The sequence below is a fragment of the Lissotriton vulgaris genome, chromosome 2_1, assembly GCF_964263255.1.
Source record: "Lissotriton vulgaris chromosome 2_1, aLisVul1.2, whole genome shotgun sequence".
NCBI lineage: Eukaryota > Metazoa > Chordata > Amphibia > Caudata > Salamandridae > Lissotriton > Lissotriton vulgaris.
In genome coordinates this window covers 711,477,167-711,504,930 of record NC_141687.1, presented here as the reverse complement: position 1 = coordinate 711,504,930, position 27,764 = coordinate 711,477,167, and the positions used below count along the sequence as shown (strand labels likewise).

Below are 27,764 nucleotides of genomic sequence, written 5' to 3'. Positions count from 1 at the left end.
GAGGTGGACCTCAGTGGATGCTTGTGGCTCCGCTTACCTTTTTTAGGGAGCGAGCCCCCTCTGGAGAGGGAGAGCGACGACAAGAAGAAACTGTCCCGGACAGCCACGCAGCTAATAGCTTCATACGGCATTCCCGAAGGGACTTCAGCTTTATCTGTTGACAGCCGCCGCATTGCTTGGAATCGTGGTACACACCAAGGCACCACATGCAAATAAGGTGTGGATCAGTGCCAAACATCTGACGCGCCCAGGCCTCACAGGCTTTGAACCAGGAGGGCATTGCACATTGTTCCGGTACGATACCAACGGTGTCGAGAAGGCCCAAAAGTAGGCCAGGAACTGCTGGTTTCCCGGATCCGCGTTGTGACGCGGAATAGAAGAAAACTGATGTTGGCGCAACAGGGCGGGGCATATATGGCTCTGCTGATGTCCCGTCCATGGACGATGTCAGGGCGGAGCCATGTGGTGCCGCCACCGGCGCGCAGAGGTGCTGCTGTGCCAAATTTTCCGGACCAGTCCGACGCCTGGGGATATTCTAAGTTAAGGAATCTGTGGCTAGACATCTCTATCAGATAGGCTTCGCAATCCGTCGAGTCGTGGTGCTCACCCAGGCACCACATGCAAATCAGGTGAGGGTCCGTCACCGACATGGGACTTGCACAGGAGGTACACGTCTTGAAGCCCGAAGGCATTCGCAAACTGTTCCACTAACGCCAAAGCGTGAAAAAGGGAAGAAGGCCTGAAAACAGGCCAGGACACAATCCGGATCCGCATTGCACGAGGAAAAGAGAAAAAACTGACGTAGGCGCCCCGGATGGGACTTATGTATCCTCGCTGACATCACGGATGACGTCAGGGCAGAGTCATGTGGTGCAGTCCCCCCGGCGCGCAGGGATGCTGTGGCAAAAAGTTTTCAGGATCCAGTCTCACGCCTGGGGATAATTCTACGTTAAGGAATCTGTGGCTAGTAGTCTCCAACAGATATGGTCTTTTCCAAGCAATTCAAAGAAGACCAGTTGACAAGGTTACTCCTTCCTTGGGTGCGGCATCCTGTAGCCCAATGTCACAAGACAGACTACACATTACATAATCTCTTCGTCACTCCTACCATGAGCGACCAGGAGGGGTTTAAGCCTTCCAATGATCTAACATAAAGGACAGATTTGATTCCCAAGCCTGAGAATGAGAGATCTGTAAACTGTCAATTTTCTTATATTTATTCTTCCTAAAATTGCATCAACGATAATCTACTTAAAATGGCAGCATGGCAAGTTCAAGGTGGAGGTACTTAAAGTAGCATTATATATTTGTTTAATGGCAACTCCTGATTATTAGAACTGCTTGTAAAACATTCTATTGTTAATCGATGCACGTAAGGAAATGTCCAGTAACATTTTCAGTTTAGCCATATTTCCTCTGGTAAGGAAGGACCAATCCTCGGGAGGTCTGGTGGAGAGGGGAAATGTTATGAGGCTCACAAGTTGTGTACATCTTAACCAGCACATTTAAGCAACACCTGGTTGACGGTCCATCAGATGTCAGTGTAAGAAATATAATAATACCACAGTATACCCTTCTCATAGTTCCTTCCTCCACTAAGTTAGGCAACCTGTTTCCTGATTAATTTGAAGCCTTATAACATTACTGCCGGAATAAGTCTCAGTCCGGAATGATTGCATAAGCACTGCATATCTGCAGAAACCTGAAATACTTAAAGCCCTTTGAATCACCAACCAGCTGTAGTGTTTTACTTTGCGGGAAGCATTGCCATTCCATTCTCCAAGCCATCACTCTTGCACCCGTGAAAATAATGCTTGTTTTTACCATTGTACATGATTGTCATGTCATTGTGCACCATTGCCCGCCATCACCCATATGTGTGGAAACAGTCTGAAGTTCCTGGTTGTCTTTATAATCATGTGGTAAGGGTGGAGAGAAATGTGGTTGCAGCAGGCCACCTTGCATGGTCTTTGTTTTCCAGGAGTCTCATATTACATTTCTGGGATCTCCTGCTGTGGGGGGCACTTTAAACCCTGTGAAGAGTGGTTAGCCTTATTCCACAGATCTTACATTTCCCTTTTTCTGTTAAATCTTTTATCACCATACCCTACGTAAAAAGCTTGAATAATGTACTGGATAACTCATTTTCTTCACAATGCTGTTTATATCATTGCTCCTTAACAATCAGCCTTCCCCACTGCCCTTGAGATGTAGGCAGGTGTATGTGTATTAGGATCCAAATAAATACAGTTAATCATTCAATGGCACTGGTCAGCCCCATAAGGTGGTCGGGTAGATCATTGCCCATACAGAACCTGTGGTCCGGTAACGGTTTAGGGCTAATGTGTCAAATACAGGGTTATAAAAGATGATAGAGAAAGTACAGTAGCCTTTCTGGATTGCTTGCTTAAATAGACAAGTCCTCTGTTGATATCTCTGGGAACTCTACATCAATTTCCACTTTCTGAATCTTGTGGCATTATAGTTCTTCATCATGTTGTTCTAATACTACCCATTGTGTAGGCTTCAAAAAATCTCAAATGGGCTCCTATTTCAGTGGATACTCCTGTATTCACAGTTATGCACGTCAGTAAAATAAGCAATGGCTTCCGAAAATACACCACATTCCTTTTTCATGACCAGGGGCCAGGCTGACTACACGGAAAGTATCCGCTGCTGAGATTACCCAAAATGCGTAACAGATGCCGGCAAGAAAGTTGACCAGTTTCTCTTGGTTGGTGGAGAGGGCAAGGTTAAACAATTACAAACAAGTCATTAAGACAATGATAGACACATATAGACTAAGTAAAGGGCTGTGCAGCTATTGATGCGGTCAGCTCTTACTCTGTCATGTGGTGTTTTGAAGCATTGTTGGAGGTACGTTGCAGCATTATTCAGAAATTAATCTAACATGCCACCTACACGCTCAGACATAAGGACCACAATGGCATCCCATTGGGATGTGAACGGCCGACATGGTCATGTGGTAAGGGTGGAGAGAAATGCGGTTGCAGCAGGTAATCTTTGCACTAATATTACTCTTTGTGGAGATCAGAATAATTTTTGTATCTGTTCAGGAAACGTGTATTGAAAACTAAAGAACATACATTTTGAATGGCAGTGAGATTGTTTAGACCGAATCATGCTTGTGGTTAAGCGTGAATAAGCACGGGGAAGACATATCGAGGACACAGGTTTGTCGGATCCAAGGGAATAGGCAGAAAATCAAAATAACCTCCACTTTGAACTAAATCTCTGATGGCGCCAAGCAAATGGTCCGACCATCCCAAAAAGAACTCCCTTGTCTCTTCCATACAACCATCTATCCATTCACCCATTCACCTTTTCATACACCCGCTGATGTATGAGTTACTTACCTTCGGTATCGATGTATCTGGTAGGGACGATTCTAGCCCAGATTCCTTAATGTAGAATTATCCCAAGGCGTGAGACTGGATCCGGAAAACTTTTTTGCCACAGCATCCCTGCGCGCCGTGGGGATGGCACCACGTGACTCTGCCCTGATGTCGTCCGCGCTCGTGACATCAGCGAGGATATATAAGGCCCACCCCGGCATGCCTACGTCACTTTTCTTCGGAGAACTTTTCTGCGCCACAATGCGGAGCCATCACCAACAAAACTGTGAGTATACTGGAACAGTTTGCAAAAAAACCCCGCTAACAAAAAGGGAGGAAACAAATGGTGAGGAACAGCACCATCCAGAAAAGAGCCAGGTACTGAGGCACCAAGATCTGGAATGAAAGAACAGGCCACCGCTACTGGAAAGCAATCCTGCAAACAAATAAAATAGCCTCCCCGGGGCAAAAGCATGTGAAAAAAACACAGCAGACCAAAAAGACTACAGCCACCACTCGGAACAGAAAGGGGGCATAAAAGTCAGAACGGAGAGCAATGACCATTCAACCTCAGACAACACCAGCAGGGAGAAGCCTCCCGAAAAGGTAAGGGTCGAGACCCAGCCAAGGTACTTCAACCCCAAAGGCTGCCAATAGTTAGAAGTACAAGCAACAAAGGGAAGAAGAGCACGAGCGAACCCCACGCTGGAGACCAGGGTGCAGGGGCGCAGAAACACCTATAAAAGCCAAGAATGGAGCAACACCAAGGCGAGCCTCCCCAAAGGAGGGAGTAAGAAAAGGCACTCGTAAAGTACAACCACTCGGGGACAGGCGAGTGCAGAAAACCAAGAGGGCCCTTGCAGAACGGGGAAAAGGGCGGGTCATGAAGGAATCTGCGGAAAGAATCGTCTCTACCAGATACATCGTTATTGAAGGTAAGTATCTCGTACATCTGATAGAGACTACTAGCCTCAGATTCCTTAACGTAGAATAGATACCCTAGCCATACCCAAGGGGAAGGGGGGTCTGCGAGAGGACCTCCCCAGCTCAGACGAACCCAAACCCAAGGCCCCGACAGGGGACAATCGCCGGGACAGGGAAAAAACCCCAGTCCTCCCCAACAGGAGATGAGCCACAGGGACAGGGGAAAGAGCTCCCCCCCCCCCCCCAAAGCAGACTAAAACATCAGTGTAGCAGAGAACACTGTCCCACAGGGGATGTGTCACAATGACCAGCGGCAGTCCCACCCTCACCGAACAGGAGAAGGAAGGGTAATACGAAAGGAGTCCATCAGCCAATGTACCAGGGACCTCCACCGGAAGCCCCAGGTACAGGCAACATTAAAGGAGACCAACAGCCAATGTACCAGGGGCCTCCACCAGAAGCCCGGGTGTTAGAAATGGCGATTTCCTGTTGGCTAAGGCTTGCACCAAAGCCAGGCAGAAACCACCATTCTATGTCAGGGCAAGGAAGTCACCCGCCAAGATAACCCCTGCTCACCCTCTTGGTAGCTTGGCACGAGCAGTGAGGCTTATCTCAGAAGTGATGTGTAAAGCGTTTGCGCGCACACCCAGCAACAACACCCAAGGCCCACCACAAAGGAAACTCTACACAAGGTTATATATAAAAACAGCCTTTGTATTATACCAAACACATTCGATAATAAACACACACTTTACATTGTGCCAACTGGCACGGGCAGAATTTACAGGGGGATTATATACATGAGACAGGGCCACGTGGGCCACTGTCAGGAATAAGCACTTTTAGAACTAGCACTTGGTAGAATTAGCACTTTGTAGGAATAACGCTTAGCACATAGCACACATAAAAACTGTAGCACCAAATGACAAATGTAGCACACAACCAGTAACCACTTGTAAAAGGTAAGTACCACCTACATAATCTTAAACACCTTAGGCAAATATCACGCAGGGAATCATAAACTCACTAGCATAACCTATATTAGGAAAAACAACCTCCTAAGCATGAAAACACATTCAGAGGCATAGGCAAGAAGCTTTACACATGATGCATGAAGACACATTCAGAGGTATAGGCCAGAAGCTTTACACATGATGCATGAAAACACATTCAGAGGTATAGGCAAGAAGCTTTACACATGATGCATGAAGACACATTCAGAGGTATAGGCCAGAAGCTTTACACATGATGCATAAATCACATTAGGCAGGTCATCACAAATTGCGCAAACATCAAATGGGGCAAAAACATGTACCTGTCCCACGCAAGGGCCCAACACATGCAACTGTCCCCCAGGCTAACTTGGCCTCTCAGGGGCTCAAAGGCCCAATGTCCAGAATGTCAGGGCAGGCTGCGCAGGCAGCCAAAGAAGAAATGCGCAAAGGAACAGGCCTAAACGGAGCAGCTGCCCACTAAGTGCTGGGCAGCTGGGGATAGGAATGTGGCCTGGGCTCTCAGTAGCCACGTGAATAATTTGCGCCATGTTGGAGCCCTCTGGCCCGAGAAACAAGATGCCCCCTGGAGCCTCGTGGGCTCGAAATAACTGTGTGCCCACTGGGGGAGCGGCCCGCTGCCAACCGGGGCCGCTCTACCCTCAGAAATACCCCCAAAAATGTGGGTGTAGGTAGGAGCCTCTTGGGCTCTAAATAATAAAAATGACCCCAAACGCTGGAGTCCTCCCTCTGGGGACTCGGACAGACAATGGCGCCGGGAGTTCTCGTGGACTTTGAAGAACAATGTCCCCGGGACGTAGGTAGAGCCTCGGGGCTCTAGAAACAAATGCCCCCTTCGTTGGGGTACTCGAAATAAGTAAATGCCCCCCAGGAGCCTCTCAGGGCTCGAATTACACAGAACCGGCAGGAGGGGAGGGGCAGGCACTGGCAATGTGCCCCGACGCCCCCTTCTCCACATTTAACCCCCGGGGCCCCACTCACCGGAGGTTGCTGGACTGGACTCGGGCTCCGATCTCAGTTTCCTTCGGTCCGGGCTGCAGTGCGGCACCCGCGGGGCTCTCCCTTCACCTCGGGAGCCCCGGAGCCCGGTACACTACACAGTCCTCTGGGCGCCCTTCTGGCCTGGCCGCAGGCCCCGCCCCTGTCACGGGCGGGAATGCCTGACTTCCGGGTCGGGCGAACGGTGCCGTGGCGGTTATTCCCTTCGCTGGCAATGAGAGGGGTAGGCTCCCTCGAGAATAAAAAGGAATAGCGGGGTGGGCACCCGCTTAGGAATTTTAAAATGTAAATGCGGGCAAGACAAGGGGTACACTCCCTCAGAAATAAGGAATTGAGTCAAATCCAGTCATAAAGCAGGGTGCCTGCAAATATAAAAAAGAAGCGGGTGGGCACCAGCAGCGCTCCTGGGCAGGAGAAATCAAGCGCTGCCCAGGCGCTTCAGGGACAAAGGTTTACAAGTCAAAAAGAAGTCTAACAAGGTCCTTAGGCAGGCAGAGGGGCAAAGGCTGGGCCCAGGGGCCAGCTCACAGGGCCCTCCAGGCAGGGAGGCAGTCCCCAGTGGCGGTCCCAGCAGCAGCAGCAGGCCCCCCTCAAATTAGGATCAGGAGAAGAACATTTTTCAAGGTGTCACAGCCCCTTTTTAAACACACAAATCCTTTGCCTGTGTCTGCAGCGTGGGGGGGAAAACCAGTCGCAGCTGGTTTTAGAGTACTCTGTTGTGCTCAGTCCCTCTCACCATTCACTGGCCAGGCTAGGGTCATCAGTCGCACCACAGGGGGCGGAGCCAGCATTGTGTAGGGAAAGCCCAGCCCTATTCAGGTCCCAGGTGCACTCCTCCCTCACATCAATCATGCAGATCTCTCCACTCACCACCGGGCCAGACCCATCCTGACTCCTGGAGCCAGGCTCACCAGCCAGCTCCAGCCAATCACAAGCCAGACAGCCAATTCACATAAATTACACAGACATGCCAACTTCTAGAAGTGGCACTTCCACACTAGACACAATAACCCCGCACACATCATCGCGCAACATTTAATCACACGAGTCCACACATACCAAACTCGACCCTGCACTCCCAAAACATACATTCCCCATGCATTCCTATGGGAGGGCAGGCCAACCTCACTACACGCATGCACTTTACCCTGGGACACAGTGATAAAGTGCCCAGTAGCCAAAAATAACTAACACCAGGTCACAATTAAAAGCAAAAAGTTTAGGGGTGAACCTGCCAGAAGGGCCAAGTCCAACACCCAGGTACAGGCAATAGGAAAGAAGGTCAATAGCCAATGTACCAGGGACCTCCACCGGAAGTCCCAAGTACAGGCAAAAGAAAATGAGGTCAGTAGCCAATGTACCAGGGAGCTCCACCGGAAGCCCCAGGTACAGGCAATGTGAAAGGAGGCCAGCAGCCAATGCACCAGGGACCTCCACCGAAAGCTCCAGGTACAGGCAACACAGGGGAGAATCGAGGAAGAAGAGCAACCCAGAGACTCCAAGGAGAAGAGCAGAATCGAGGACAAGAGCCCTACACCGGGAAGACACCCAGTGACGAGGGCGGAGGAACTCATCACAGCTGGACGACAACAGGCCAGACAGAACAGCGCCTCAGTAATAAGGCAGGTGGAAGAGAAAAACATAGTTCCATAAGGCTCCCGAAAAACCAGAAGCAGGGGCGCCAGGCCTCACTCTAAGACCCCTGGCAGTGGACCAGAAGAACCGACGGGCGCAGCTGAACGTCGACAAACGCCACTAAACTAAGGTTCAGACCACAACGTCCAGGTGGGCACAGCTGGGTGACAACAAGCAACCAGCCGGATAATAAGAGGAGGAATAAGTAGGACCAACCAAGTCGTCAACACAGGAAAATAATCCTTCTGGACACCAAACAGAAGACCAGGCCAAATGGCAGACAAGGGGAAAAACACTGCAGTACAACGCCGCAGCTGCCCAAGAAAACGCACCAGCGGCATACAGCAACGCCAGGAAGGGCAAGGGACCCACAAGGGGGAGTCCACATCTTCACAGTGTAAGATAGGGCTATCCAATTGATACAAATACCCCACGTAGGGCAGGACACGGCCCAAGACGCATGGGACTACTCTTAGGGAAGAAAATCCCGCATCAGAGACAAATTATAAAACCTGCGGCAAAAACCACAGAAGGCTTAGTAAGCAGCCAAAAAGAACATGCTATGCAAAAAAGGGGCTGAACCAGCAGCTAACTGAAGAGGTAGGCCAAACCAGGACCCCGAGGGCACAGTATCTCTCACAGAAAGTGTAATGTTCACCCCAACACCAGACTCCAGGAGCAGTGGGATAACACCTCCCACTAAGACCCGGAGAAGCAACAAAACCACCTACTGAGGAAGGAGGAGGAAGGAGCTCCGCAAGAAGACGCTGATAGGCGGAGTCCGCATGAGTATTAAACAAAAGGATCCCGTCAAAGGGTAGATCAACCAAACATTCCTTGATAGTTTCAGGAAAACCAGCATCACAGAGCCAGGCATGGAGGCGAGGAGCCACAGAAGTGGCCATAGCATGGCCTAGAGCATCAGCGACATCCAAAGCTGCATGAAGAATAAATGCGGCCAATTCCCTACCATCCAACACATGGCTCCGTAGGTCAGCATGGGTACCCTCATGAGACACATGAGAAAGAAGAGACTCCACAGAGTCCCAAAGACTGGAAGTAGCCCTGGTCAAGACACACAACGTGTTAAGTGCCCGCAAGGCAGTGCTAGAAGAAGCGAAGAAATTACGCCCCCATGAATCCAACCAACGGGCTCCAGAGACGGAGGAAACACCACCACAGGCAAACAAGGAAGCACAAGTTGCTACGTGTGTAATGATATATCTGTAAGAGACATTAGTTAGTCATAGACTCCCTACCCCAGAACATCCCCAGGCATCAGACAGGATCCAGTCTGACGCCTGGGGACACTCCAAGGCAAGGAATCACCACCAACGTGTCTCTCTCAGATAGGAATCCCGCAGAAGAGCGCCTTGAGTAGAAGGGTGGAAAGAAAGACAAACAGGGTCCTGCAGAGCAGGGAGGTGACGATGCAGAAGTGCCTGAGGCACCGGATCACCCGTGACAGGACGCCCCCATAAGAGAATTGTGGAGTGACGCTTCAAAGGGGAGGAACGACTCTCGTCCACCAGAGCCCTGATAGAGTACTTCCAAAAGGTTGTCCGTAGAAAAACGGAGTAACAGGTTCACCCATCCGCAGAATACCAGCGGCTGTGGAGATGGCCCGAACAAAGGGAACACTAGCCTCTGTAGGGCGCAGCGGAGGAGAAAATAATTCCTCCGTGGGCGACGGCTGCAAGCTGAGCCGCCCGTCCCCATGTCCAGGGGGAGCGGCCAGCCCCGGAATAGTGAGGGATCCACAGATGAATGAGGAACCTGAGGAGCTCCAGAAGGCAGAGAGGCTGGGGAAAAGCCACCCACGAGCCACGGGAAGAAGGGTTCGAGGATTTAGGCTGTGGGGATGGCGAGGAGCACTCCCTAGAAGATGCCGGTGAAAAGGCAACAACACGGCGCCCTGTCTCCAGGGAAGAACACACCAACAGATGGCCGACCTCTGGAGAAAAAGGGACCTCAGGGGACGAATCCAGGACCGGACCCCGGCGCGGCTCCGTGGAGTCCGCCACCGGCGCCTGATCGTCGTCAGGCGGTGCCGGAGTGGGCACTCCTGCCACCACGTGCTCACCATGAGGGTTGGGCGGGTCGATGCCAGAACAGCGAGGGATCTCAGCCCCGGCTTGGCCTCAGATGGGGCAGCCGTCTTCGCCGAGGACCGAGGGGCGACTCAGAAAAGCACCCCAGGTCCCTGCCTCTACCCGTGACTCCACCGGAGCCAGGGAGGAGGGGCTCTGGCGCCGAAGCGGCGCCGGCTCGGCCTCTGGTGAGGCAGCTGCCTGCTCAGAGGACCGAGGGGGACTCGGGGACAAGCCCGGAGTCCCGGAGGTCTCCTGTGACACCACAGGGAGCCCTGTATGGATTTGGGGTGATGCAGTGACGTCAGGCGCCAAAGAGGAGGCCTGAAGAACCACACCTCAACGACATCACTCTCCTACAACCTGGAGCCGAAAAGTCGGGCGCCAGGGCCGGAGCCGCCGGCGACTCCTTGGAAGACCCCACGCGAGGCAAAGGATCAGCGGATATCTCAAAAGGTGGAGGAAGGGCCAAAGAAGCCTGCAGCACCGCCGTGTAGGCTGTCATTTGGGCCCTATTTGCCTCTATGCCGAGAAATGGCAGGTAGGTAGGCGACAGGCGGGGGCGCATGTCCTGGGCGAGTAGGCGCCCACTGCAAAAGGACAAGTCCTTGGAGATAAACTGAAGGACCTACCAGCCTGCGAGCCATGCCCTCGAGGTTAAAGATTATGTCACAGATGAAACTGGGGGTTCTTTGCTTCCGAGGTAGGGGACAGACGCTGGGAGGACACCGACCTGGACAAGTGCGCCGACAGCAACTCCATCGGCGCTTCCGCCGTGACATAGGCTTAAGGTGCTGGCAGGTGTCGCAGATTTCCGAGTCATGGTGCTCACCCAGGCACCACATTCAAATCGGGTGAGGGTCCGTCGCCGACATGGGACGAGCACAGTAGGTACACGTTTTGAACCACAAAGGCATTCGCACACTGTTCCACTTTAACGTCAAAGCGTGTAAGAGAATAGAAGGCCTGAAAACAGGCCAGGACCCATTCCAGATCCGCGTTGCACGCGGAAAAGAGAAAAAGCTGAAGTAGGCGCGCCGGGGTGGAACTTATGTATCCTCGCTGATATCACGAGCGCGGACGACGTCAGGGCGGAGTCACGTGGTGCCGTCCCCCCGGCGCGCAGGGATGCTGAGGTAAAAAAGTTTTCCGGATCCAGTCTAATGCCTGGTGATAATTCTACGTTAAGGAATCTGCGGCTAGTAGTCTCTATCAGATATCCACCATTTCACCTTTGCATTGTCATCTTTCATCCATTCACTGGCCAATCCATCAATCACTCAATCTGGGGTTTATATAGTGCGCTACTCACCCGGGAGGGTTTCAAGGCACTTGGGGGGGGGAACGGCTCCTGATCAGTCGAAGAACCAGGTCTTGTGGTCCTTCCTGAAGATGTGCAGGGTAAGGGGTTCTGATGGTCACAGGGAGCTTGTTCCAAGTCTTGGCTGTGATGTGGGAGAAAGTTCTTCCTCCAGTTTTGTTTCTGCGGATGCGGGGGACCTCTGCCAGGGCGAGGTCGGTGGAGCGGCGGTTTCTCTTGGCTGCGTGGCAGGAAACTCTCTTGTTGAGGTATTTGGGTCCGATGTTGTTGAGGGCTTTGTAGGCGTGGGTGAGGAGTTTGAAAGTGACTCTTCTCGACGGAGAGCCAGTGGAGGCTGCGTAGGTGTTGGGTCATGTGCTCGGGCCGCGGAGTTCCGAGGACGAGTCTGGCTGGGGAGTTCTGGTGTTGCCGTAGTCAAGTCTGCTGGCTATGAGTGTGTGGGTGACTGTCCTTCTACAGTCAGAAGGGATCCATTTGAAGGTCTTACGGAGGATGCGAAGGCAGCTGAAACTTGTGGAGGCAACAGCGTTTATCTGGCGGTTCATGGAGAGGGAGGAGTCGAAGATGATGCAGTGGTTCCGGGCGTGGTCGGTGGGGGTAGGTGGGCTCCCGAGGGCGGACGGCCACCAGGTGTTGTCTTAGGCGGTGGAGCAGGGTCCAAGGATGAGGACCTCGGCATTCTCTGAGTTGAGCTTCAGGCAGCTGTCCTTCATCCAGGCTGCCACATTCTTCATTCCTTCCTGGAAGCAGAGTCTGGTGTCTTCGGGATTCTTCCTGAGTGAGGGGATGAGCTGTGTGTCGTCGGCGTAGGATACAATAATGAGCCCATGCAGTCTGACGTTGGCGGCGTGGGGGGCCATGTATATGTTAAAGAGCGTAGGGCTGAGAGATGATAATTGGGGAACTCCGCAGTTGATATCGATGGGCTTGGAGCAGAAGGGAGTGAGTCTGATCCTCTAAGTTCGGCCGGAGAGGAAAGACTCGATCCAGTCGAGGGGGGCTCCTTGTATCCCTGCATCGTGAAGTCTGGCTGTGAGTGTCCGATGTGAAATGGGGTTGAAGGCCGTTGAGAGGTCTAGCAGGATGAGTGCCGATGTGTGTCCCTGGTCCAGTAGTATGCAAATGTCGTCCGTTTTGGCTAGGAGGGTGGTCTAAGTGCTGTGGTTGCTGTGGAATCCAGACTGGGAGGCGTCTAGGATGGAGTTATCTTTGACGAAGGCGGTCACCTGGGCGTTTACGAGTCTCTTAGTGACTTTGGCCGCAAAAGGGAGGACAGAGATGGGCCGGTAGTTTTTCAGGTCCGTGGGGTCGGCTGTTGGTTTCTTGAGGAGGGGTTTCACCTCTGCCCGTTTTCAGTTGTCTGGGCAGATGCCGGATATGAGGGAGGCGTTGATGGCGCGACCAAATTCGAGGAATGTGAGGCCAGCGGCAGCCCTCTGGAATATGTGCGGTGAGCAGGGGTCCATAGGTGCTCCTGAGTGCGTTTTCTTCATGGTCTTGGTGATGAATTCGATGGTAGCGGGATCCCAAGCTGTGATGGCCGGCTTGTCGGCAGTGATGGGTAGGGGTGTGGTGTCTGAGGCTGGTTCGCTGAAGTTGTCGTAGAGGTCCTTGATCTTCCGATGGAAGTAGGAGCTGAGCTTGTCCCAGAATTCCTGAGAAGGTGTGATGTCCTTGGCTTCGCAGGCGGGTCTTGCGAACTGCTGTATGACGTTGAACAGTTCTCTTGCGTCGGTCTGTGTGCGAGTTTGCACAGTTGTGAAGGAAGGGGGCGTGGCCTGAGGTAACGAGTGCAAACACACCATGTGGCGCGGTTTAAGTTTGGGAATTAATTCCGCCTCTATCATGAGGGTCCCTGGAGGCCAACTAGCCCACCAGGCTCTCTGGCACCAGTATGTGCCAGAGAGCTGCGTTGCAGAGAGGTGTTCAGAGGCCACGCCCCTTTTTAGAACACTCTGCAACGCAGCTCCGTGGCACTTACTGGAGGTACCGGTTGGGCTAGTTGGCCCCCGGGGACCATCAGGATTGAAGAGGAATTAATTCCCCAACTTAATGTTTGGGCTTTGGGGGTCCTTGTGGGACCCCCTGAGCAGGCCTAGGGGGTCAGGGAATTTCTACCCTGCCCCCTTTGTGCGTGTTTTTTCTTCTGTTTTCTTGTGCCTCGGTTCTACCGAGGCATAAGATGGCAGCCAACACTTCCTGGTTTGGAGTGTTGACAGCCAATTAGCATACAGCTTGTCATCAGGAGGGTGTGCGGATCCTGCGTGGCCATATATGATTTTACTTTTGATTTTCTCAGCAACTGCTGAACGGATTTACACCATTTAACAAAAAGGCACGACTCTGAACCAAGAGCTACCTTTTTGACAAATTTGGTGTAATTCGATTCAGCAGTTCGGGCTGTAGCTGCGACTAAAGGTTCCTAAGGAAAATTGCATGGGGAGAACACATTTTGGGACCCCCTTTTTTCTCGGCCCCCGCTTGACGAATCACCCCGAGACTTTCAGGATAGGAGCGGACCGGAGCTGCCCAAAAGTTTTGAAAATTTTGCGAAGATTCGTCAACCGGCGCCAAAGTTATTAGGAATAGAATGTTGCGAATTTCCTATGGAAAATATGTCCTAACTATAACTTCCTACTGGCGGTAATGTGTGTATATATCTATATATATCTATATGTATACTTATTTACTAGACATATCTTCACTACAAAAAAATAGTTTAAAGAGACGTTATAGTTTGCTATGGTAATAATATTTTACTTTATATTGAGAAAAAAACTCAAAAAACCTATAGAATTTTGCCAGTTATAGTTTTTTGTTTTATGAAGTTTTATATAGCGAGAACTTGACCTGAAGGTATCGGGTATCAGAGCGCTTTCGACGAGCACCAGTTGCGTTACCCGAGGACACATTCATTTTTGTTAGGCAGGGGTCGATTAAGTAATTTGCCCAGATTCACAGGATGTAGTGCGTCCTTGCCTAGACTCGAACTCGGTTCCCTAGATTTGAGGGGGTCCGCCCTAGCTGTGAAGCCAACTCCTCTCCCCAAGTTACTTCAAGTAGCTATATCTCACGCCCCCATGTAATCTTGTCATCAATAATGCCATTTCAGATCTCATTAGTGAGGTTATCAATGATGTCACAGAACAGGTCATGAGTGATGTAATATGTAAGGTCATATGCAGTGCCTGACAAGGGCAGAAGTTATACTGACTTTACAATATAATGTCTATACTGACATTTTCGGCTAGCTACAACGTAATTGTAACCTTTGTTTTTTTTCTGTGTATTTCGGAGGTTTTTGTTTTAAACGAAAGTAAGTTATTATTACCATACCTAACTATAATGTCACTGCGCCCTTTGTTTTTTAAATGAATTTCTCCAGTTATTTTATTGTAAAGTAGTATTTTGTTACCATATTGCCATGTGCCTTAGTGAGGCCCACGTATAAACAATGCCATCTTTCACCTTGAACAGGTTTCTTAAGTTGCCTTCCGTTTCGCACAATCACCTTTTACACACATTTCCGTGTGTGACAATGCTGGAATACTTTCGCTGAAACTGCTTCGCTTATAAATTCCACTTCGCAAGACCATTATCACATCTACTTGAACACCATGTACAAGACCTCGACACACATTGTGCAAATGCTCTATTTTTCATCCATGAGGCAACACAGCCATCCATAGATCATAACAAAGCAGGACTCACAAGGATGCTTTTCATTATAAATAAACAAGGATTTCTGGGTTCAGTTAGAGAAGTGTTTGGCTGTCATTGGCGGGGTCTGTACATGCGGAAGCTTCGGCCTAGGAGCTTGCTGATATCTCGGAGAAGGGTTTCTAGCTTGTGACCAAGAAGGGGAATTACATTCTTTGTCTTCAGGTAACCGGGGTTCGATCATCCAGAACTGGGATTCTTGGCAGAACACGTGCCCTAGACACTTAGGTTAGGGACTGTATATTACGAGTACATCAGATTTCCTATATTGTATTATATGCTAGCATATATACATTGCTTTAGCACAATAGTTGAACTTTTTATTCTGTTGACTGTCCTAGTACATCTAATAACTTTTATCTGTTCCTGTCTATTGATCATTGCAGCACATATATTTTATACAAGAATCACGTTGGTTCGATAAACAGTGAAAACATTCCACAGTGTATTCCCTGTATATTTCTCTGAGAATAATAGAGCACAAGAGACCGACCAAAAGGCTTCTGGATCTGTTACTAGAATTTCTGGGGGATCAGGGTTGTCATGTTCAGTGCATGCCAGAACCGTTTGCTACCCGCTTAGGTTTAGAGGTATTCATGGTGGCAATGTAAGTTTACTGGCCTATAGGGCAACATATCCTGAGGGGGTGCATGGAATCAATCTGGCACCAGACCAACAGTTATGCCGTCCACAAACACGCAGTTCCTACCATAAGTTGAAAACTACACAATATATTACTCTGCCAACCCCATCACACACGGCCTGTGGGGTTGAACACCCCACTCCACACACAGCCTTCGGCCTGTATGCAGCCAACCCACTACAAACACTCTCACCACCACGTTTTTATAACGGTTTTCTGATTGTGTGGTACTGGTGTGGAAGCCAGTATGGGCCCCCCTTGTTCCTATGGGACTCTTGTGAAAGCAGGGGAGTACAGCTTGCTCGCGCCAAGCCCTGTGGGATTGCAGCAACCACAAAAATATAATGCTCCTTTATACCATATATTTTACTGAGTCCTCATGTCCTAAAATACCAGACGCAACATTTCTGCTTATGTTGCGGCAAGTCAATCAGGTTGCAAAATCCCACGGGTCTTGAGGGAGCAAGAGATGGGAAAAGAGGGCCTCTCTGCCAAGCTGATTGCTCTATTATTTAAAGTTGAATCCAAGGGTTCAGATATACATACAGAGAAAATGAAATTTCGTCCCACTGGGGTGGGGCAAAAATGCTCCCACGCGGCAGGAGAATAAAACGTTTCCTTGCCCCCCACATAAACCCCCCCCCCAAAAAAAAAGATGCGGCTGGCTCCTGGAGAGGCTCCCCCAACAATAATAATGGTTAGAAAAATGCTGGCTACTGCATGGTCCTGAGAAATGTGCCTACTTATAGTGATCAGGAGGGGCCCTGGGGCTCTCCCTGCACCGCCCTATTGAAAAACAAATTGTGGGTCTCCTGAATGGGATCAAGACATTGAGAAAAAAATAAAAAACAAAATAAAAAGTGTATAATCAATGAGCAGCCACTTTTCACACTTATTCACAGTTCCTTCAAGGAGGCCCCCATAATACCCTATGAGGGCTACTTACATATAGTTTCATTTTGGTGAAGTCCCTAAAAGGGGCAGGGGCACCACCAAACATTTTATTAAGGTGTGGGGTGACGCAGGGTGTTCTGCAGCCCCCTAGAAACTTTCGGGGAAAAAACTATGTCTTCTGGTTCAGTGATGCCATGACCTCCGGAGAACTTACAATATTTATAAATCACCTCCAAAGCTGGAGCTTTTGCTCCAATGTTTAGAGTGCAGCATCCTATATGGGCTGATACTATGGCGGCATTTTATGTGGCCTGAATATGTATAACAAAAAAAAATACAGGGCTCTCTTGTAGTTGTTATTATAATTGTATTTTATAGGCTGCAAAATGTTAAAAGAAAAATTCGGAGACACAAATAAAAAAACAAACATTTCTCTATTTATTTTCAAATGTTTCAGCCACATAACGTAATAATAAAAACTATGTGCAAAGAGTCACAGATAAGTACCTTAATAAAACAGCATTTAATATTTTTATGGAACCAATATTAATAAAGTTTGCAATGTATGTATTATTGAAATGTACATTTGATTAACATTATTGGTGATTTTTAGAAAAAGATGGTAGATCTGCTTTATATACAGGGAGTTGTGTAGAGAAGGGGAGCCAGCGGGAGGGGGGTTTTACCACAGAGCCTTGCCATGCACTTGCAATTACCACACATATTACATCACTCATGACATGTTTAATGACATAATTGATAATATAACTTGCAATGACATCATTGATGACAAAACTGTGCATGGACGGGCCGCGAGTTATAGCTCCCTTAGGGCACTAGTTACTTGGTATAACTATAACTGGTGAATTTCAGTGGTTTTCTTAATTTAAACCAGCATGTTTTACCTGACATTTTCACTTAACTAGAACGTCCCTTCAACCCCTATTTCTTTTAAGTGAAAAAATATACATATATATGTGTATGCATAAGAGAGAGAGAGACTGTGTGTGTTTTTTCCGTCAAGCCTGGCTGAATTGGATTACTTCAAATCTACATATTAGAATTTGAACAAATACCAACACCATGCGAGAATAAAAGGGATTCAAATGATCGCGACCGTATGAGGGTGTTACTAAACTACAAAACAGAGGTAGTCTAAAACAGGTTTTCCCAACAAGTAGCTTGTGAGCTACTGGAAGGTCTCCAGTTACCTTGAAGTAGTTCCTGTATGCAGCCCAGCCTGCTAAATTAGAAACTTTTGCTTATTGAATTAGCATATTCGACAGAATGATTGAAAATACTGACTGCTACTTTGAATAACGTTACTAAATTAGCAGGACACAAGAGTGAAATATGTAAAATATGTTTCTGTGAAGGACAACATTGAATCGAGATTGTGTCATTGATAGCTTATGAGGGCTAGTATGTGATGTAGTGATACTAAGCTTTTTGGCAGTGTCTTGATTTTATTGAAGCTTGTGGTTTTGCGCTTGAGAGTGCTGCAGTTTTCTACTTTCCTGGCGAGGCAGATCCCGGCAAAATTTCCCACTGATTTTAGAAGAGCCATCAGTCCCCCTGCCCCCTTATGGTATGTTAGGGTCTTCCAACCAACATATCTGTCAAATGTCTATTTGACTCATTTAATATTGAAATGGGACGGTTGAACCGGCTGTGACATTCTGGGAGGCCTACAAGGTGGTGATTCAGGGGGTCGTACTGGCTCAGATTGCGGGATCAAGGAGGAAGAAACGAGCGGCCATGGTCCGCCTGGAAGGAAAGATATTACGATATTACACTTTGAGAGGCAGCTACGGACACACGACTCAGAAGAGGTAAAGCAGGCTCTGCACATTAAAATTTGGGAGTATACTGATTTAGCCACTGAAGCTGCCAAGACGAAACATAGAGCCACACTTAGTTAAATTTATGATGTTGGGAATAAGGCCAGCAAATTACTGACCTGGTTGGACTGAAGGGACCAAGCTAGCCGAGTCGTGGTGGAGAACAGAGACGGAATCAGGAAACAATCTCACTGCTTCGCAAGAAATTGCAGATGCGTTTGGACAATACTACCAAACTGTTTATATGTCTCTATCTCCGCACACAGAGGAAGAGGCAACCGCATTCCTGAGAGACAGCTTGCTCTCGATACTCACCGATGAGGAACGCTCTGAGCTTGATCAAGAGCTAACCGTCAATGAGGTAGGAAAAGCCATTTATGACTTACGCGGAGCCAAGGCAAAGCTAAGATTTTGGCAAAGGTCCTGGCCTCCCGATTACTCAGCGTCATCACAAAATTAGTTCCCCCGGATCAGTCGGGATTTATGCCGGCTAGAAACACCTCCCTTAACCTGCGCAGACTTCACGGAGTACTAAGACAAATCACGCCGATTAGCGAAGTAGCAGTGGTGGTATTTCTTGATGCTGCCATGGCATTCAATACTATTGAATGGCCCTATCGGTTTGCCGTACTCAGCAAACTTGGACTGGGACAGGATTATAGTGGTTGAGTTTGGCTCCTTTATCAGCAACCACTGGCCCAAGTAGTTGTCAACAACAGAAAATCTTGCACCTTCACACTCAGTTGAGGCAACAGACAAGGTTGTCCACTGTCCCCGCTGCTCTTTGCTCTGATCCTCGAGCCACTGGCAATGTGGGTTCGAAGAGATCCCATTATCAGAGGCCTTAAGTGGACACAGGGATGGGAGGATTGCATTTCGATATAAGCTGACGATATTTTGCTCAACTTAGCGTCAGCGGCGGCCTCCCTGAGCAGAATCCTGCACATATTCTTGGTGTTTGGTAGATTCGCCATCTACAAAATAAACTGGGCCAAGTCAGTGCTCTATGTCCTACATTGAAGGATGCCTTCGCTTCCCTCGGGATACCAGATTATGGAAACGACGGATAGCTTTAAATATTTGGGAATTTGGGTCTCTATGGACCCGTCCTGTTTTTATGAACGCAACCTCCTGCCTACCCTGCAACGGCTCAAGAGTGACGTCCAGCACTGGAAATCGCTCCCTCTGTCCCTTCTGGGGCGCGCAACGCTATTCAAAATGATGTCCCGCCCTAGATTCTTGTACGCTTTGCAAAATGCTCCGCACCAGGTTGAGTCAGCATACTTTAGGAAAATCAATAGTGCAGGTCGCGACCTACTCTGGGAGGGGAGGCCACCCTGGATCGCCACTCACAAGGTCACACTTGGGTGGTTCGATGAGGGCATCAGCCTCCCAGACATCAAAAAATATTATTATGCATCCCACATCGCAGCTATCAATCAGTGCACATATTAAACACAGGGAGACCTTTCATTACAGATTGACAGGTGGCTCCTACCAGGGGGTAATTTCGAAGGGGCTCTATATTCCCACTCGGTAAAACCAAAACTGACAGGGCCATGTGGTACAAATATGGAAGGTGGTCACGAAAGGCCTGGGTTAGGAGGACAAGATTAAGCAGGCCACACCACTCTAGTGCGCCGAACAACTGGGCAAGTTGTTTCACTCAAAGGGCTTTGACCGGTGGGACCTGATAGGTATCTCGAGAGTGGGAGACTTGTGGAAAGCGGGCGACACGGTTCCCTTTGCCCAGCTGCAAGTGGAACATGAATAGTATTTTAGATACTTGCAAATTAGCCGCGCTTAGTTAGCTGTGCTGCCCAGGGGGGAATCGCTACCTGAATCCTCCCCGCTTGAGGATAGGGTTCTAGATGGGGATCTGCCAGAGAAAACCATATCACTTATTTATATAAAACTAATCAAAAATACAGCAGACTCACTGTTCCGGCTTTGGGCACACTGGGATTACGATGTAGCAGGGCTTGATGACGAAGAATGGATCCCAGTGGTGGCCTCTCCTAGAGAAGTAGCCATTTCCTCAAGGCTCCGGTTAGTGCAATTGAAGGTATTGCATAGGTCCTATCTAGCCGGCACGTTGCTGGTGCGAATGGGATATAGCACTGAGGTAGGGTGCCCCAGGAACTGTGGGCAAGAGGGCACTTTCCTTCACATACTTTGGGAGTGTATGACTATCCAAAGGTACTGGCCGGCAGTTGTGGGCCGCATTGAGGAGTTGAGACAAAAGACTGATTGCAAAATCAAGCTATATATGTTAAATGTCGGGGGTCCGACCGACTTACGTTCCAAGGGGCAATTATGGGTGACTCTGGGACTGATAGTAGCTAAGTCAGATATTTTGCGCAAGTGGGAAGCGGGAGACCCACCGCATTCAGCTGATAGGAGTAAAGATATGGATTGGTGTATGATTATAGAACAAACTATACATGAAGCCAGGGTGTGCCCCAACAAGTTGACTCTTGGAGAGATGGAACAATTATAGGGGAGGGATATGTGAGCCCCACATTCGAGAGCCGAAATCAGAGCATTGGGGCCGAAAACTGGGGAACCGTGATTAATATATTGCTTGAGAATGTGCTTATGTGCTCAACGCCTGCCTTGTTTCATTGTTGTGTCATCATTGCTAATGCATGCATTCATGCTGATTGACAAGTCCTGTTTTTTCAATAAAAAGAATGGGAAAAAAAGAAAAGATTAGGTCTAGTGTTTGAGGAGTAATTTTACATTGATATTTAACACAGACTTAAACAATAACTTGATTTATGACCCTCTGCCTTATTAGAACAGAAAAAGTGGATGTGACCATTACGCTACAAAAATGTTTCAAGCAGTTTACCTGAGTAGTGATATCCCAGCCATCTTCCAACGAAACCATGACAGAGGAACCACACTCCAGAAGTTCAGACACAATCACAGACAACTGCATTATCCTATGAATCTGTTTAAAAGGAAGGCAGGCAGGGTTAACAAAATAATGCTTAACATGCCTAGAAAAGCAAAGCACATGATGCATTCTCAAAATTAAATCTGAAAAAAAAACACAGAACGAGTAAATATAAATAAACCACATAATACAGGTAGCCTACAACAGGTTTTGCCAACAAGTAGCTTGCGAGTGACTGGTAGGTCTCCAGTTACCTAGATTAAGTTCTCCTGTGTGCAGACAAGCCTGCTAAATTAGAAGCGTTTACTTATTGAATTATTATATATGTATACCAAATTTCAAAAGCGGGTATTCGTCAGAAAAATGTGTGCATTTTCACTACTCATAACCTGATGTTTAGAGAAAGTGGTTGAATTTCTATAATATAATTTAAGTTGATATTTGAGTGATAAATCGTGTGGCATTGGGGAGACTTATAACCTATATTACTGTGGTGCCGTGGCATTACAGGTATTGCTATTATGTATGTGTGTTATCCATGTGGAGGCAATCCAAAATGTTACATGCCTTTTTCTCATTACTGCTGGCAACCCTGCTTGATCCACCGAAGTGATCACTGCTAGTACTCTTGCATATATATGGTGGCCTCTAATGCAATTTTGCCTGATATGGTCACTTTTACAACACTAATATTATTAGTAGCTCTGGATGATTGTCATTGAACAGAAGTAATTTTTATTACATTAAAGGTTGGAAACCACTGGTCTAAAATCTGTGCTGTGTCGCTATGTAGAGAATCTCTTACATTTTCACTCACATCAGAAATTACTTCTAGTAGTTCTAGTTCTCCAGACAAGTTTGTCTGTGCAGATTTAATCTACCAGACTAATATTTCCCATTCAGAATGTTTTAAAACAATATCTATCAGTATTATGAGGAAATCATGGTGATGCACTACTGCTCCCATGCAAAGTATACACTACGGAACAATCGATTCTTGCCCTGCCTCTGTTTTTGACGTTTTAGTTCAGACATGAAAAACTTTGGACACCAATTATTTTATGCATCAAACCCAGGAACAATCTTTTGGCCAGCTGTTGGGCGGACATTGTTAAGGGCCTCCTGAAGGGGATGGAGGGCAGCTGAAAGGGGGTTCTGAGTGCGACAGCGGCCAAATCGGGTTGCAGTGATTGGGGCGCGTCGTTGAGGTGGGGGGCCTCGTGGTGGCCAGTGCCTCTTAATTCATCGTTGGGGCCCTGAGGCATTTCCTCCTACCCTTCCCCAACCCCCTCCCACCACATCTCCTCAGGATTGTGTCCATTGGGGGTTCGGCGGTCGTGTCGGGACACAAGGGGGTTAGATCTCGTGCTTAAGGTGATCTGGGAGAGTTCAGTGGGGCCGATCAGATAGGGGAGTGCCTGCGGGACGGCCTGTCTCACACTGGATATCATGGGAGGGAGACTCCGGCCTTCTTGTAACAGTGGTGTGTCCGCTCAGTGGGCTCCATTGGCCGGGATCGGCAGCAGTGATTACAGCATTATGACCAGGGATAGGCCCGGCGGTAGCTCGACCAAACAGAGCACAATGGATGAATTCACATGTCAGGGAGCTCCAGCGGCGAACCCCGGAGGATCTCAAAATGGCATACCGGACAAAGCAGCCCTCATGGCAGCTATTACTCAATCCAGGGACGCCTTGGAGGCCAAGACCGTGGCCGTCAGCTCCTATGTAATGCTCCTGCGCCTGAGGGACGCAGTCACCCGCATCACAGAGCCGGAGAAAAGGGTCTCGGGGTGGAGGCTGTGGTCGCCACACTGTAGCAGAAGGTATCGGCCCTTGAGATTTCACAGCAGAACCTGGCAGCGAAGGTGGAGGATGCGGAGGGGAGAGCTTGCCGCACAACCCGCGTTTTGTTGGCTTCCCAGAGGGATGGGAATCTGGGAATATGGTGTGGTTTCTTATAGACTGGCTAGAGAGCTGGCACCCTCCTGGGGAGCACTCGCATTGCTTTGTGGTGGAGCGGGCACAGGAGCCTGCCCGAGACCGGTGTAACAACAGGATAATTTGCCCTATTTGGATTAGTGATGACTAGTAGTCCACTGCCATCTCAGTATATTGCTATGAGTCCTTTATTTCAGCAAATTTGTAGGGTTTGCCTATTGGCTTTGGCATGCCATCTCAATATATTGCTATAAATCCTTTATTTCAGCCTATTTGTAGGGTATGCCTATTGGCTTTGGCATGATTCTGTGCCTTCTTTGCCTCTTTTCGGGCCTAGAGGCCTAAACTAGGGAGCAGCCATCTTTGTCTTGCCTCTGCTGACTGAGGCGCTTGCAGGGTGAAGGTGATGTTTAGAGTTAAGTTGTTTTTCACTAGTTAGAAACCGGTGAGGACAGGCCCCTTATCGAAGGAATGTGTTTGTCTCTTGGGTCTAGACGCAACATGCAAGTGGCCACTGCAGTTGCGCAGGGAGCCTTGGAGCTGGCACAGGAATTCGGTGGGAGGCCGGATGCTTGCTGGAAATTTCCATGAGCAGAGAGCCTCCCATATTATTAGAGAACAGAAGAGCAGAGTGGTCAGATGGTTTTTGGAGCTGAAGAGAACAGTCAGTTGGTCTTTGGAGTTGAAGCAGTCAGAGATGATCTTTGGAGTTGGAACTTTCAGCTGGAGCTGCCAGTTTGTCAGAATGTATTGAAGCAGTTGCCAGTCAGATGGAAGAGTTGGAGATGCCAGTTGGAGCTTTTGGAGCAGTTGAACCAGTGGAGTGAAGTTAGCATGTTGGTGATGGTGCAGGAGAGAGAGAGTCCTGTTTCCACCAGAGAGAGAGGAACAGACAGCAGATATTAGTCCGTTGGTGGTGGTGCCATGGTGATGGAGAGAGTCCTAATTCCACCAGAGAGGGACAGAGAGTTAATTAGATAGCTCTTATGTGTACATCCAAATTATGAGTAGTAAATACCGTCAGTACACCTTAGGTGCACCGCCGGACCCCCATAGAATACCCCACCGGGAGACAACAGGTATACCGTCGGGAAGTATAGATAATATTGGCCTTAAGAGTTAGGGATACAGTACTATAAAGATATCGTCGGGTGACGTAAAAAGAAGAAGTCGTGTGACTATAAAGATATCGTCGGGTGACGTAAAAGATATCGTCGGTGACGTAAAAGATATCGTCGGGTGACTATAAAGATAAAGTCGGATGACTATAAAGATAAAGTCGGGTGACTATAAAGATAAAGTCAGGTGACTATAAAGATATCGTCGGGTGACGTAAAAGATTATAAAGATAAAGTCTTACGGGACTATAAATATAGCGTAAAGTGAGGTAACTATAGGATAAGATATGGAATTCCTTAGATGTTAGTAGTATGTTTGACTACATAGGCTTGTAAATAGCTTCTTTTCACTTTCTCAGGTGAGTATTCTAGATATCTTGTAAATAGTGGCCTGAGAAGAGTGTCGTTACGTGGCGACTGGGTTAGCCACGGTTGGTGAGCTGCCTGTACTAAAAATACGGTCGTTACAGCCGGTTATTGCTAAACTCCTTAACTACCATGACAGGGATGTTATCCTGAAGCAGGCCCGAGCTAAGGAGCCGTTGCCGTTTGACAATTCGCAAATTTTGATTTTTCCAGACTATACTAAACTGGTTCAGCGATGGTGGCAGTTGTTCCTGGCCGCCAAGGCCCGCCTTCAGGAGCTTAAGCTTCCCTATGCTCTGCTCTATCCAGCCAGGCTGTGCGTGGTATACAGGTCTCTCACCCATCTCTTCCATTCACCGGAAGAGGTGTTCCTATGGACAGATGAGATGGTGCGGCTGCAACCACATTCCCCATTCCCCCAAGGGAGAGAATCCAACTCATCTTTGAATGGGCCGGCCGGAACCAATTTAAGCGGAGGGGGAAGGCACTCCAAGTCTAGCCGACGATCCCAATCCTGTGGTGTCGCGTCACATGGGGGGGGGGGCCTTCCTGTCCACACGTCTCGGCGGACTGAACCCAAGTTCATCATGTAACTTTTTGGATTGTAACTTCCTGCACTGTCCGGAGAAGCAAGTGAGATGGCCTGTATTCTGTGGGGTTCCACAGAAGGAGAAGAGGCAGACGGACAATGGGCTGTGAACTGGGGATCCGTTGGCGAGCGGGAGGTGGGACCTCCTGTAGGGGTCAGCCTGTTTTGCCTGCCGCGACAGGTACTTCACCGTTCTTGAGGTACAGGGTTGGGGGGGGGGGGGGGCTGTTGGGTTGTGCTGTTGGGGAGGGGTTTGTTGGATTGCTGCACCGTCTACTTAGGTTCTGGAGTCTGTTCTTATGTACAGAGGATTCTTGCTGCTGCTATTGATCTATAGGGGACATACACAGTGTAAGAATGCCTGACGTTACATGGGAGGCCTCTGCCTCAGCTGGAATGTTAGGGGGGCACTTGACAAGATCAAACAGGGAGCTATTTTGAAGTCAGCCAAGCTCGACTGCGCAGATGTATTGCTGTTGCAGGAAATGCACCTCATGGGGAATAAGGCGTTATGCTTTCAGCGCTTCGGATTTACTCAAGTCTTTCATTCTTGGTTTGTGAGGGATTCTATGGGGGGGTCGCCATTTAAAATAATCGCCGAGTTGCATACACATGTGAGGGCCTGGGAAGATACACAGGGCTGGTACCTGTTTGTACAGGGTACAGTGGGTCGAAAGGGCCTAGTCCTAGGGAGTGTCTATGCCCCTCCGTTTTTTTCTTGGGGGCTGGCGGAGAAAATCATGACCCTGAGGATCTAGCGGTTGTAGGAGGTGATTGGAATAATGTTATGGATGTGGCCGGAGACAAATGGAGGTTGGGAGGTCAGCCGGAAGTCCGAACTTCTACTAAATTGTATTCTTTAGTGCTGAGCCTTCACTGGGTTGACCCCTGGCGCAGATTACATGGCCCTACACAGGGTTGCATGTTTCTTTCGGCGGCTCATGGTTCCTTCTCCCGCCTAGATTATTAATTTATCCCACAGGTCTTTGATAGCAGGGTGGTCGCGGTGGACATTCTCCCACGGGGACTCTCAGATCATTCCCCAGTGGCTCTTACCTTACGTGCCGGAGGGCCGTTCCGATGGCGCTTATCCACCTGTAACCTCCAGAAGGAGGATTACGGAGAATGGATGGAGGACGCGATTCATCAACATTTGGTCACTAACATGGGTTCGGTCCCAGGGGCTGGGACTCTCTGGGTGGCACTGAAACACACAATTCGTGGGGTGGACATCTCCTTCTGCGTGGCATTTCGAAAGTCGTGCAGAGAGGCTCTAGTTCGTGCAGAGGCTACCATCTTCGAGCTGGAGGCGCACATCCGGGAGGATGGGGGTCAGCTCGCTCGCCATCAATTATTGCTGGCTCAACAGGAATATTACCATATCCGTTTAGACGATGCTAGCCAGGTCTGGCTGGCCACCCGCAGTAGGATCTACCAATGGGGTGAAAAATCAGGTAAGATGTTGCATAGACTATATCAGGGCTCTCTTCTTCTACAGGTCCTCCCTGGTATCGTGGGGTTGGATGGGTTGCCTTCGTCTGGCGCTTCGGCCATTGTTAGTAGTTGTGCGGAGTACTATTCGCGATTGTATCCCCCTGCAGAATGATTATCGTGGAAGTCATTGGCTGTGTTTTTGGACGATCTCCTGCCTAAGGCACTCCCAGAGGATGTCCGGGAAGAGCTGGATGAACCACTTACAGAGAAAGAACTGGGGGCGGCATTGGGTGATCTGAAGGCTTCCCATGCAAATAAAAAAAAATACATTTCCTGCAGTTGGGACCCCACTTTCGCAGGGTAGTGGAGGAGGCCAGGGACCAGAAAAAACTGCCTAGTGATTCGAGACATGCGGAGATAGTAGTATTTCACAAGCCCGGGAGGCCGCCCGAGCACCATGCCTCATATGAACAATTGTTACTTACCTGTAAACAGGTGGTTCTCCAGTATTGGTGTCTTTCATAGATTCACATGCTTGAATATTCCCCGTCGTCGAAGTGGGAGTCCCACGGTAAATAAAATAGCAATAATGCTAATAATATATATATATATATAAAAATATATAAAATATATAAAGTATTATATAGGTAGCAAAACTGAAAATGTGTACTGAAAACCTTTACAAAGGTTACTACATAGGAATGCATTAGAGAGCAAAAATTCCTTTGTAACATAACAGTGTCATTATGTTAGTCCAAACTGCAGCCAATCAGGCTCAAGCACCCTCTAGAACCTTCTCCTCAGAAGCTCAAGCCCTCAGATTTTCGTAGCACTAGTAATAATAGCGCATGAGGAGAAAAGAGCCTCTGAGGGGAGGATGGGTGGGTCGCATGTGAATCTATGAAAGACACCAATACTGGAGAACCACCTGTTTACAGGTAAGTAACAATTGTTCTTCTCCAGTATTAGGGGTGTCTT

General features: G+C 48.7%; 1 protein-coding gene across 5 annotated transcripts in view; it reads right to left on the bottom strand.

Moving 5' to 3' along the window:
• SBF2 (SET binding factor 2) overlaps positions 1–27,764 on the bottom strand; it is a 2,158,806-nt gene that overhangs the window by 389,950 nt on the left and 1,741,092 nt on the right. For all 5 annotated transcript variants that reach the window (XM_086955965.1, XM_086955960.1, XM_086955962.1 and 2 more), the window contains one exon: positions 21,291–21,392. In XM_086955965.1, the coding sequence (XP_086812091.1) occupies positions 21,291–21,392 (102 nt within the window). The remainder of the gene's footprint in view (positions 1–21,290; positions 21,393–27,764) is intronic.